Source organism: Trachemys scripta, chromosome 6 (assembly GCF_013100865.1).
Source record: "Trachemys scripta elegans isolate TJP31775 chromosome 6, CAS_Tse_1.0, whole genome shotgun sequence".
NCBI classification, from domain to species: Eukaryota; Metazoa; Chordata; order Testudines; family Emydidae; genus Trachemys; species Trachemys scripta.
Genome location: NC_048303.1, coordinates 10,409,532 through 10,423,489, shown reverse-complemented (window position 1 = coordinate 10,423,489; position 13,958 = coordinate 10,409,532). Strand labels below are relative to the sequence as shown.

Genomic DNA, 13,958 nt, shown 5'->3' with positions numbered 1-13,958 from the left:
ATCTGACTCCCTCATGACCTTCCACCTGTTTGCAAGATCCATGTAATTTCTTGAGATGTGATTATTTTTCTCAAACCAGATGATTCAATGGTGCATTGGCTGGTTGGTTTTTTAGGAGAAAAAAAGTTATAGCACAACACAGCCAACCATTCAACAACAAGGCTAGTCTGCATGCAGGATGTCAGAAAAAGCAGACTTCAGTTTTAAGGTTCCAAGCATTGTTTTGGGGATGGGGGAAGAGAACAGATTCCCAGCAGTTTTGCGATGAGATAAATCAGAGTCAGGCATTTTTCTAAGTACTAATACATTTTTCCTTGGTGATTGAAGAAAAAAAAAAAAGGTATACATGTTGCATTTCTATAGCATCTTCTATCCAAGCTCCCCATAGTGCTTTAAAAACTATATAAATACTGGAATTCCTCCATAGAGCATTGAAATGCAACCAGGTCTTTGGTGAATTGTAAGGCGAAGGGGGAATTTTGGCTTAAAAACACAGGGGCAAACTTTTAGGATCTTCAGTGTCCATGTGCACACACAGGATCTAAGGCCCAGATCCTCAAAGATATTTAGGTGCCTAACTGCCACTGCTTTCAAAGGGAGGATCTGGTTAGGTCCCAAACCCACAAATGCTTACGACTAATTATAGTGCATAGTACCATGAGTAGACCAATTCTTCAATCAAAGTAGGAGTAAAAGTGTTTTCAGGATTGATCACTTAGGGCTTGAACCTTGCAAGATGCTGGGATTCTGGCTCTGATCCAGCCAAGCCCTTAAGCACATACTTAATTTTAATCACAATTAGTCTATTGGTTTTAAAGGGACTACTTAAGTACTTAAAGCTAAGTACATGTTTAAGTGCTTGGCTAGATTGGGGCAAAGGTGCCCAGCATCTTGCAGACTAGAGTTCTTAGCTTTCAACGGTGTCATCCAAAAGACCTATATATATAGTACATTTCATGGGAGTTATTTTATTTGGAAGATTGAAGGGTTGAGTTTGACCCTGCTGGAATCTGAACTTTATGGTTACAGATAGTGTGGAGTATATCTAACATAGTACACACAGGCCTGATTCAGTTTCCCCTGGAAACTGATTCCAGCTGTCTTCATTTGTAGCTGATCACATCCTATGTCAGTAGGCAATTTCCAAGCTACTAACTGTGGTCAGAGCATGATGATGTCAGCATACATCCGCCTAAGTTTGTACATTGCTCGTGTGTGTGCACACTTGGCAGCTTGCGTCATACTCATTAGGAGTGTTTGTGTGGATGTAAAGTGCAGTGCACCACAGGTTAGTATCCCAGTGTGCCACGTGCCACCATCCAGTGCATTGCCTTTTGGGAAATTTTTGCATGGGTTGGTGGGATAGAAATGACATACCCAGGGATCTAGGAGCTAGGGATTAAGTTCCCAGCATTCAACTTTCGCCATCCCATAATGACATCCATATCCCATAATTTTCACACTTTTTAAAATCCCACAAACCCATGCAGCATTTTTCCATCGCCGCTACTTCTGACAGAAGCATGGAGCCTGCAGAGCTCTGCACTATTCTCATGAACGTTGAAAATACAGGATGCATAATTCTCCTGTACTTGCAGACCCGCAGGAAGTACCACAACAACTGGGGACATGAGGATGTCTTCAAGGACAGTTTGCTGAGGGACATGGCAAAAAATTCAAGGTTGTTGGTAGAATTCACAGAGCTGCCTTCTGGGCCCTAGAAATGAGCCCTGACAAGTGGGATCGCATTGTAACGCAGGTATGGGATGACAAGCAGTAGCTACGCAACCTTTGGATTCCTGAAGGTAGTTTTATTGTGTCGCTGTAACAGGGTGCTTATGTCGGCCAGAGGCAGATTTGAGCACAGACACATGCACAAATAGGTCGGTGCAAGGTGATTTACATCAATGTAACTTGGTAGTACAGACCAGGCATGGGCAGTCCCTCCATTGATTTCAATGGAACGAGTCACAGAGTAACAGATTACTCAGCATGAGACAGGATGGCAGAATCTGTCCCTAAATAAGAACCAGGTACATTCAGAACACACGTTTCTTCAACATAACCTTTTTACACCTGATCTGTACTATTCTATACTTTTTATAACCGGTGTCAGGCCACATACATGCTACAGCATCAGAGAAGGAGGTTAATTTAGACGAACCTGTATCAGCATTCAGTTCCTCTAGCAGACCTCTGGTCCTCCAGGTAGCTCCTGTGTCCTGGTTTCCTACAGAATTATTGTGCTCTTGAACTACTGCAGCCGCCAATAGATTGTCCACATTTACCACTTCAGAGTCAGAGTTTGTGTCCGATATATCATAATGAGCTACAACTGGAGGTCCATCTGAGGAGGAAAGGGAAAGCAATGGACATAAGATGAATGCATGTTGTGAAAGACACTTTTAAAACAAATCTCTAGCTCTAGAATCATCACATCTTCCTAAATACGTCCTCAAGGAACAGAGTCACGTCTGATAACGATTAAATTTCAACTGGAGGAAGGAAGTCTGACACCAGAGGCATTTTAAGTTTTGCATAAATAGAAAAGATACAGAATAACCATTCATTTAAGCTTGCCCTCTCATATCTGCTAATTACATATTATACTTTACATTAATCCAGCAAAATTCTCCATATTTAACAATGTTACATTTATAACACTAAAACGGATCAGTTTAAGGAAAGAAATAATATTCTGAATGACGGGACATTAAGTATGGCAAGAGAAAATGTTTATGGAATTGTACCCAATTCAAATGACAACTTACATTTTTTAAGGGTTAATTTGGATAAAACTAACTACTTTTTTTTGTAACTGATCAAACTACAATACATCTAACACCAGGCAAGTTTCCTTACATAAAATCCACCTGCCAAGGACACTGGCATTTGTCAAAACTGCAGTGGCTTTTTTCATATACAAGTGCAAAAAAAGGTAAAAATATACACGTGAATAATACCCTTTCAGGCAGAGTTTTCTCTTAAAAGCAAAGCATAGCGACAAGTATGCTTTTAGCACAGTGTTTTCACAGTATGAATCTACTACCACCAAGGGGTGGGGGTGAGGGGAAAGATATAAACTTTCAGGATTTTGCAGCAAGAAGAAGTTTTTTTGGGGGGTGGTGGGGGGCGTGTTTTTGCTTTGCTTTGTTTTCTTGCATAGCGGTGGGCACCATATGCCAAATGCCCATTTTCTTTCTTTGAGGGATGAAAATAACATGTAGCTTGAGGGGGTATCAGAAGCAGCCCATCCTCAAAATAAAATCAAATTCAATTTAAAGGGTCATATGGAAGCAGAAGAATAAATAAATATCATTAAGAAAGTCCCCGTTTTCATTCAAAAAAGCCTGCGTCCCTTAATAGCTCTAATTAACTGATCTAGACAGTTTTGAAGGCATTGTAAAGGATGAAATCTTCGCTCCATTGAAATCAACTGTAAAACTCCCATTGACTTCAACAGGGCCAATATTTCCTCCAAAGGAATCATGCCTTTGAGTGGCACATGTACAAATATCTGGACCAAGACTCGGCCGATGTCAGCATAGCATAGCTTTTATTTGCAGTAGGAATAGGATACATTGACAAGGCTACTACTACTTTTGTCGTATAGAACCTTCTAAATTATAAAACAACTAAAATACAAATAAAAAAAGCAGTTCTCTAAAAGAAACATTTGTTTCAGGAAACTCCGGCTTATTTAGGGGCATAACATGAAAAGTGTTTGGCACTGAAGAAAAAAAGATCATGTATGCTTAAAACTTGGGTCACTGCACGACTTATTCCACCAGAGCATGTTTTGTTTTTAACTTATTCCTTCAGAAAATCATCCAACACAACAATTTTAAAGAATTCTTATTCTGCAGTTAGCAACCCACTTCACTAAAGCACAATATTATGAAGGAATCTTGCTTAAACTGTGCTGAAGATCAGTTCTGCAACCTGACATGAAAAAAATCAAACCATTTCAAGTCAGAATGGCCCCCAACATCAGTTTCATAAAACAAAGTTGTTACATTACAAATTCAAAACAGACCCAACATAAAAATAAATGGATAGTTAAATGCCAATGTATAAAAGAGCAAATATGTCACAACATGAAATACTGATGATTATTACTGGGAAAAAAAATCCTGATGACTAGTAGAAAGACAACTGTTTTCTTTTAAAAAGGCAAATCCAAAGTACAAGATTACCAACTTTATGATTAAATTGGTTGTTTTTGAAGGTTTTTTTGCACATTTTAGACTAAATTACATGCAGAATTTACAATATAATTGAATGATGCAAAGGCATATTTTCACAGTTTTATCATCAGACTTCAGTGTGATATGGTATCAATATATTGTGTGATCTATAAAAATAAATACTTGAGTGCAGAAGATACGAGGGTCAAGTACAATATTGACTATTTGACCATGTTTTCAGTAAGAATGTTATCTAAAATTTAAGGAGCTGTGTGTAAATCCTTCAATGTTTGGTTTCTCTTTTGGTTATTACTAATCTTTCCAAGAGCAGAAGCCAAATTTAAATTAAGTAGGCATGTCTACACGAGTCAGATTATAGTTGGAAAATGGCATCAAAAGTCTCAAGTCAAAATTGTACCACTCCTACATGTATAATCATGCAAAAATGTATAATAAATGTATATACATGCAGAGTGATATTCTCTTCACCTACCCATAGAAATAACGTGTGTGAAAGTCTTCATCAGTAGGAAATACAAGCATAAACTTGTTATCTGTAGCTCCACTCTTGTATCTTCCACACTTCCAAACAGCACACCTTATAACTTAGCTTAAATTTAGTATACATCAAACAGACAAATATCTTCAATATAATTTACATTACTGTACAGTAATTTTGTCAATTTGACAGCCACCATTAAAGGATCTTTAAAATCCACATAATCACAAGCGGACTATTTACAAATCATCCACAAAAAGAGAGAGATTTTTGCTTTTCTCAGTCTTGCCTTTCAAAATCAGATTTGGAAACAAAAGCTGCCGTGAATAACAGGGCTATCTAAACCTATCATCAGTGAATGACTGATTACGCCAACTTAATGACTGCAAGACTGGAGCAAAACCCGGAGACTGTCAGCATGCGTGAAGCTAGAATATACACCTTATTGAAAAACTGTGATGCCCTTTTAAAAAACGAAACAAAAACAACCAACCCAAGACTTTCTCGTTAAAAAGAACTCTAGAAGGACTAGAGCACTTAGAAGATTTGTACAGCGATATGTAGCATTTCCCCCCTCGGTAGCCGTTTTAAATCCAGTTCATATTGGCACAGACTGAAAGTTGCTGCAATCGGATAGCTGTCAGTGGCCTATGTTAAAAGAGCTGATGTTTTCAGTCTGATTTCCTAGGAGACAGACATACACATGACCAAAGCCACCATTACAAATGGAATCCTTGATGGCAACCTTGACGAACTCCATGCCCTCATCCATGACAAGGAACAGGGCAACATGGGGAAACTAACAGTGCTACTGTCAGTGCTGTACTTCTTTCAAACGGATAAAAAGAATTCTCTAGGTTAGGGCTGTCAATTTGGCATTTGCCATCACAATCTGGATAAAGAAAAAGTTATGGGCTAGAGCCTGCGGTGCAGCTGATAAGCACAAAGGGTGACATTAGTGCACCCTCTGCAAAGGGACAAAAGATCTATGCACTATTTAAATCTCCCTTACACTTTATATTGAGGGCTGAGGCCCAGAACCTCAAAGGTATTTAAGCTCCTAACTCCCATTGATTTCAATGACCAAAGAACAGCTCTGTGAAACTTGAAAGCTTCTCTCTTCCACCAACAGAAATTGGTCCAATAAAAGATATTACCTCACCGACTCTCTCTCGCTCTAATACCCTGGGACCAACATAGATGCACCACCACTGCAAATACCCATTTCAATTGAAGTCGGAGCACAAGTACTTTGGTAATCTGGGTCTTACTGCATTGGCCTTGTGTTGGTTCTCTGCACAAGGGCAAAGTTCACCCAGACTGGAGATTGAGGGTGCTTATGAAGCTCTTGCACTAGGTTAGGGCAGCCTGGCGGATATGACTCAGCTGCAGCCAAAACTGCACCCAAAAACTGGCACAGTATGAGATGTCCTGGCCACATCCCCTTTCCTTCAAGCTGGCTCTCTTTCCCAGCAGAAGTGGGAGTTGCATAAGGGCTCCCATGCTAGCTCCACACCACTGGTGGATTCCCCCCACCTCCTCCTTACAAGCCAGTTACGCCAGCTTTAAGGCCAGTTTACACTAGTGGTGCAATGCAAAACTACAATATAGCACCAGAAAAATCAGGACATCAGAACATAAGAACGGCTGTACTGGGTCAGACCAAAGGTCCATCCAGCCCAGTATCCTGTCTACTGATAGTGGCCAATGCCAGGTGTCCCAGAGGGAGTGAACCTAACAGGTAATGATCAAGTGATCTCTCTCCTGCCATCCATCTCCACCTTCTGACAGAGGCTAGGGATACAATTCCTTACCCATCCTGGCTAATAGCCATTAACGGACTTAACCTCCATGAATTTATCTAGTTCTCTTTTAAACCCTGTTATAGTCCTAGCCTTCACAACCTCTTCAGGCAAGGAGTTCCACAGGTTGACTATGTGCTGTGTGAAGAAGAACTTCCTTTTATTTGTTTTAAACCTGCTGCCTATTAATTTTATTTGGTGGGCCCTAGTTTTTATATTGTGGGAACAAGTAAATAACTTTTCCTTATTCACTTTCTCCACACCACTCATGATTTTATATACCTCTATCATATTCCCCCCTTCGTCTCCTCTTTTCCAAGCTGAAAAGTCCTAGCCTCATTAATCTCTCATATGGGACCCATTCCAAACCCCTAATCATTTTAGTTGCCCTTTTCTGAACTTTTTCTAATGCCAATATATCTTTTTTGATATGAGACCACCACATCTGTAAGCCGTATTCAAGATGTGGGTGTACGATGGATTTATAAGGGCAATAAGATGTCCTGGCCACATCCCCTTCCTATTGACTCTAGGTAGGGAATAACAATTAACTTTACTGAAGAAAAATTCTGTTTTTATTACAAATATCCTTATGAAAAGGATGAAAGAAACAAATTCAACACACTTACTTTTTCCAGTTTTCTCACAAGAATTAGGCTACTCTTTCGAAGGAGTGGATTGAGTAAAGGGAATTCAAAAAGGCACAGAGTTATTAAAGCAGACTCTGGCACAATCAGAAATGATATTCCACATGAGAGAAACAGGAAGATTTTTAGTCAGCTGACAAAAGCTAAACAATTTTTTTCTCTTTAAATATCAGACTTATTGAGACTCAATTTAGGAGAAATGCTTAAAAAGCTAAGTTGGTGGAAAGCTTAAATCCATGATTAATGCAATAAACACAAGGGAAAAGACAAGTCTGAAAGTTAACATACATCAGCAGCAAAATACAGCTGTTGACATTTAATATTAATGCTGCAAAAAACAGAGACCATTTTTTTCCTTTCAAAGGCAGAGGCCGTCCCTGGCATAAAAACATCAAGGGTCTGAGTCTGTTCTCACCTACACTGATGTAAATCAGAATTGTCTACACCAGCGTCAATGGAATTTCAACCAGTGTAAAATCAGGCTCAGGCCTCAATTGTCAAATTTTTATATTTTTAAGTTTGCAATATAGTTCGTTCACTATCTCACTCATGTTTACTAATCACTTATAGTGCCACTCTCCCTGCTGGATCCCAAAACATTTTGGGCCAAATTCAGCCACTCTTGCTCTCTATGTCCCGCTGAAATGGTACTGAGCCCGAGCAGGGGTGGCAGAATTAAAATTTCAGTGGTGGGTGATGATTATTGTATATAAAATTCAGCTTCTTTGTGATGAAACCCGAAAGCTGTTTATCGACACATATAATACTGTAGGAATTTAGGACAGGAAGCAAACACTAACTAACTAATGCTGTAGGGAGAATTTAGCCACTACGTTTTTATATATAAAACAGGTAAAACAATCTCTCAAAGTGCTTTTCATCAGAAGATCTCAAATCACTTTACAAAGGATGTAAGCATCATTTCTCCATCTTATAGACTAGAGAACTGAGGCACACAGCCGTGACTTGCCCAAGGTCAACCAGCAGCCAAGCTGGGAATAGGTTTCCTGAGTCCTAGTCGATCGCTCCAATCAGGATGCTGGAATAGTTCTAAACAGTAAATTACTAATGGTTAAAAAAATTAGCTTCAGAGATTTTCTTGAAACAAAAATTTAAAAAAGTGACAAAGAAGTAAGAGAGGCACTCTGTTAATGGCAAACCCTAAAGATAAGACTTTTTATTCTAGCAATACTTTTGGATTTATGGGTATTCATAATGTTTTGTAGTATTTGAACTGCATTACCCCACAACAGAGGTTTAATTTTTTTGTATCTATCATGTGAGGAGAATATTAAAAAATTTAAAAGAAAAAACCCGCAAGAATAAAAAGGTCAGATTCTGCTCTCATTTATATCTGGTATAAATCCAAGGTAACTTCGTTTACATCCATGGAGTTACACCAAAATTTTTAAAAAGTGGCATTTCATAGATTTATAGTTTTTAAGACCAAAAGGTCATTAGAATCATCTAGTCTGACCTCCTGCATAACATAACATATAACATAGGTTATGCTTAAGAATATTGCCCCACATGACCTGCAAAATTAATTTTAGGCAATATATACTAATGCCTCTTGACTCCATAGAAGGATTTTTTTTTTTTTTATGTAAAGAGTTTGGACTGGATAGATGCTTTTTTTGTTTTAAAAAACACAATACAAGTTTGATATTACTCAAGACGTGAGTCAGAACAACAGTTTCATAACACATGCATGGTTCAAGTGGCATTGAACCAGACTAGCTGAACAATAAAATGATTCCCAAACGAGAGGAAAAAAATCTTGCCCATTGTCTATAATTTAGTAACAAGAAACATTTTATTACTATTTATATTTATTCATTCTAGGTTACAGTAGTTACATTTCAAAATGTACAGGGTTAGGCAAAAGATACACACTGTGAATACAATAAAAACAATAGTGAAACTACATTCTCCCTAAAATCATAAAGCGAACAAAAATTACTATTGAAATTAGTGTTTTTCATATTTTTCCTTCATTTAATAAGATACTTAATTTAATTTACACCATGGCAACAAAATCAGAAGAACAATAGATAAGTATCTGTTATGAGATTGGATTCAAGCTCATTTTAAGATACTATGCCCAGATGTTCAAGCTTTGTAGATCAACATTCATACTTTCAGGCTATTTGATGGCTAGATGGAAAATATCTTTTTTTGGGGGGGAGGGGGATAATACACAAGCGATAAAGTCACTTAGTTGTGCTCTGAATAAAGGCACATGGAACATGGCTATGTCCTGAAGATTCAGGAAATGGTGCATATTGTTTTACAGTGCATGTTTATCTTCTGATGGTATGTTCCGTTTCTATTGTTATTGCATTGTGAGCTAAACATTACAAAAACTGAATGTCCAAGCACTCTAGCTGGCCAGTCTGTAAACTTCCATCTGACCTTTTGAGTCCCTTTCAGCCAACAAAACTATTTTCCATGTGCCCTCATTTTCCCAAGCTAATACTACATGGGATTAATAGAATTTGTAAAAAAAAACCCACACAGAAGTGGGTTTTTGTGACTTCACTTTTTGCTAGGTACTGTCCATCTTTATCAATCAGCCTGAATATTTAGCTTATACGGTACATATCATACAGCACTCTCATTCTAATGATTTCTTGTAACTGTAGTGTCGTCATGTTGCAGACCTTTTGTTATGCTGAATCTAATCAAACATCCACTTAGGAGCCTGACCTGCAGACCTTATTCATGCAAATGCTCCATTAAGGTCAATGGGAGTTTTCCTTGAGTAAGAACTGCAGGATTAGCTCCATCGTAATTAAAAATAAGATTTGAATACTGGTTCCATGGAAATGCACTTTTTTCCACTGACTTCCATGAAACCAGGATTTCACTCTGTGTTAAAATGGCCAGAAGAGACATACAGTATGTGATACAGAAAAAGACAATATATAACTTTAACAACAAAATCATTTAAATAAATTTAAGGTCGTAACAACTGCCACAAATAATCCCAGAAAATTTTAGGTTCAGATTGATAATCCATCCTTAGCTTTAGCAGCTCTGAAAAATAACCAAAATATTCCTTAGACATTAAATAATATTAGACACAAAATAGTATTTCTGACAATCATTTTTTACCTAACGTTGTTACAAGTCACACTGAGGATCAGTATAAGTGAAAGGTATTGGGCAAAATACTTTTTCCTCTATTTTCTCAGGGGTTGTCTACACTTGAAATGCTACAGCATTGCGCTTCAGTGTAGACAATACCTACACTGACGGGAGGGGTTCTACTGTCACTGTAAGTAATCCACCTCCACAAGAGGTGGTAGCTAGGCTGATGGAAGAATTCTTCCATCAACCTAGTGCAGTCCACAAAGAGATTTAGGTCGGCTTAACTCTCGGGGATATGGATTTTTCACATCCCTGAGCTTTGCATCTAGATCAACCTAATTTTCTAGTAAAAAGCAACAAAGAGTCCTGTGGCACCTTATAGACTAACAAATGTATTGGAGCATAAGCTTTCGTGGGTGAATACCGACTTCGTCAGCATCTGAATACCCACGAAAGCTTATGCTCCAATACATTTGTTAGTCTATAAGGTGCCACAGGACTCTCTGTTGCTTTTTACAGATCCAGACTAACACTGCTACCCCTCTACTAATTTTCTAGCATAGACCAGACCTCGATTTCTTTACTTTGTGAATCTGACAGCACTTTTTGTGTAGTCAGTTTCATGCTTTCACCTATGGAGTCCCAATAGCCAGTCAGTTTCAGGTATTGCACCTGGCCAGAGTCCTTCTGTGAGTTTTGTGGTTTTACTATCACATTTTCCTATTTATTTTAACAAAAATATTCTTCACATGTTGCTTTGTGACTACACAAACAGGGAAAACTGTCTCTTTTAAAATGACTAGTTTTCAAGTTGATGTCGTCTCTCTAATAAAATATCTATTAATTAAAATACTCGAAGAACTCTTCCAACGGCATTCAGCTCATGTAAATGTATGTTTAAGAAAGTTTATGAACAAAGAGGCAGATTCAGGCCTTGGATGTATGTACGGACTTCTCCTACTAACTTCAATTAGAGCAATGCAAAAATATCAGAATTCAATGCATCACATGAAATCATAAGAGCTATCTCAGTAGTATCATTGGGCACGTCAATCATTTTTTAAATGTCCCTATCACCAGTATATCAAGATGCCTCCTTTGGAGCGCTTGCTGTGTATAAGCAGAACAAAGAGGGTAGACCCTTCCCCTGTTGAGAGACCTATTCATTTAACTGGGATAAGAGTCTGTTCACACCGATCAGATCTGCAGGACTGAGGCCAAAGGATGCATGTTAAAAATGCATAGCATTTTAATTGGTTTTGTGTTTAAATTTAGTTTTTGTGCATTTACAGTAACCATGGCCACATGTCAGATTTTAGTGTCTTAGCCAAATTAACCCTTTGTCAAATGTGACTTCTGAAATCAAATGATACTTTGGAGAGATAAGAATAGGATCTAATAGCATAAAGTTATCAGTGTATTAAAATTAACTTTTTAACCAGATGTTTAAAAAATTGCCCTCAGGTGAAGTCGATGTATGACAAATTTCAGCCCAGAGTAAAATGTTTAGAGTTAAATTATGGAGACTGAACAACATTAGGCTACCTTGCTTTAAAAATACTTTTCCTTCAGTCCCAGAGACAACTATTATGTTTTATAACTCTGGACTTCAGGGTAATTTGTTATGTTACAGTTTACTACACTTTGTTTTGCTATGTACTATTTTAAAAAAATCTAAAATATTTTAAAGTTATAAACCTTTTAAAATAGGACTCTAACGTGAACAATATATAATTTATAAAACATTAAACCAGTGTCAAACTATCATTTGTATTCTAAGTAAAACAGAAACTCTTTATTTAAATAAAAGACTCGTGTAACAAACTAGTAAAAGACAGGAAATGCATAATTACAGCCAACACATCCTTCTTAACTTATCCCACTTGTGGGGGGAGAGAAGTGGCTCCAAGCCTCCATAAGGACCTACAGGAAAACTTGAGCTTGCAATCAACTGAACTCCAAATCCTGAGATTTCAAAGGAGTTCTACACATAGACCAAATTCCAGTATCTGAATTTTGAATTTCCCGATTCATCAGCTTGACATATCCTCAGTGGCAATTAAATTAAGAGAGCGTACAAAGATTTAAGTTTCATTTGCACTTTGTTACAAAAATCATAAATGAAGTAAATGTATTTCAAGTGCACAGAAGCACCAATTCCTAGTTCCTGAATTTCCAGTTATACGTGTACTTTCATTATTCACATGCATAAATGTCTGCAGTATTTTAGGTGTCTTTTTCCATTCAAGATTTTGCATAAACGAGCATATAAAATGTAATGGCCTCATCTGGTTTTGAATAGGCACTGACTTCAGTGGAGCTATGCCAATTTATACCAGCTGACAATCTGTCCTAGCATATTTATTCTTTCACAGGAGTCTGTAAAACTGCAAGTAATATTTTCTTAAGAAACTAGAATGTTTCTTTACTCCATTCTGAAGCAAAAACCACAGGGCAATCAAAGGCAATCTAGACTCCAATATGCTGTTCCCCCAACATATGTAGAATTCCTATTGGACTCTCCCACAAGTGTATTCATTAAACACAACAGTTAATTAAATGTCACTTTTAAAGGCAAGCCTCATACTCTTAAAATAAAGAAGGCCAGACTATTTTATTAGCAGGACATCAAGGTGGGGGCCAGGCCTTCTATACTAAAATTTCAGCTCAGAGCAAATTTTAATTCCCTGAAAATATTAATTTCAAGTCAAAAATCTTTGAAAATAGGAGCTTATAGCAGAAACCGTGACAACCTTAACTGCAGCTGTATGAATATACCACCATAAAATAAAAATACTTCCAGTTTTTCAGAAATACTTTCAAACTGTATAATGAAACCGAAGTCCAGAACTCCATTCAGTTAAAAAGATGTCAAGTGCTGGCATAAACAATTCAAATACAGACTCAACACTAATGTCAACATAAAAAGGTCAGTTTTCCTGCAGCACATCACATCTTTTTAATTCATAATCTAAAGCAACAAGATAGATACTTTTGTTCAACTGTACAACCAAAATGATTGCATATTTTCCAGGAGCATAAAAACAGACCATTCTTGGTCTCAAATATCATATATATACCAAAACAATGCAAGTGGAGATTCCCCCCCGGCCCCTTCCAGGAGGAATATAATTCTTGAAACCAGAACACAAGCTAATGGGCCAGACAGATCCTCAGCTTGTATAAAATGGCATTGGATTTGACTTCAAGGAAGCGATACTGATTTATGCCAGTTGTGATCTGACTCAATACGTTTTGGAGGCAGATAGAGCAACTGACCAAACTAAAACCATTTACACATTCCAGATATTTTGAATATTGTGTAGTTCATATGTGGAAATACTGTTAAATTCTACATCTCTAATCTGAAACGTTTTCCTAACAATCAACTGGCTGCCTTTGAACTAACCTACCCTAAAAAGGACACCATCTTAAAAAGCATCATCCCATATGCATCAAAATATATATGTTCCACCACTATTATTTTCTGATTTGTTAATATTCACAGTCATTTACAAAGTAAAAATAATCAAATAATGTGTTGGTGGTGAAAAGGTTTTTTGAAGCAGAAAGCATATTTTTGTTGTTGCAGGTAGTAACCAAAGCTAGGAGTGCTGTTTATTAACACTTAAATTTCAAAGGTCAGTTTCAATAAAAAAAATCCCATCCAGCTTCAATGCGAAGATTTTTTTCAAGGTTCCTATGACCTACACAAGGCACAGAAGTTAGA

At 37.4% G+C, this 13,958-nt stretch overlaps 1 protein-coding gene across 1 annotated transcript in view; it reads right to left on the bottom strand.

Moving 5' to 3' along the window:
• Positions 1–13,958, bottom strand: part of C6H18orf25 (chromosome 6 C18orf25 homolog) — a 74,783-nt gene that overhangs the window by 32,294 nt on the left and 28,531 nt on the right. The window contains exon 3 of the mRNA XM_034773258.1: positions 2,165–2,347. Within this exon, the coding sequence (XP_034629149.1) occupies positions 2,165–2,347 (183 nt within the window). The remainder of the gene's footprint in view (positions 1–2,164; positions 2,348–13,958) is intronic.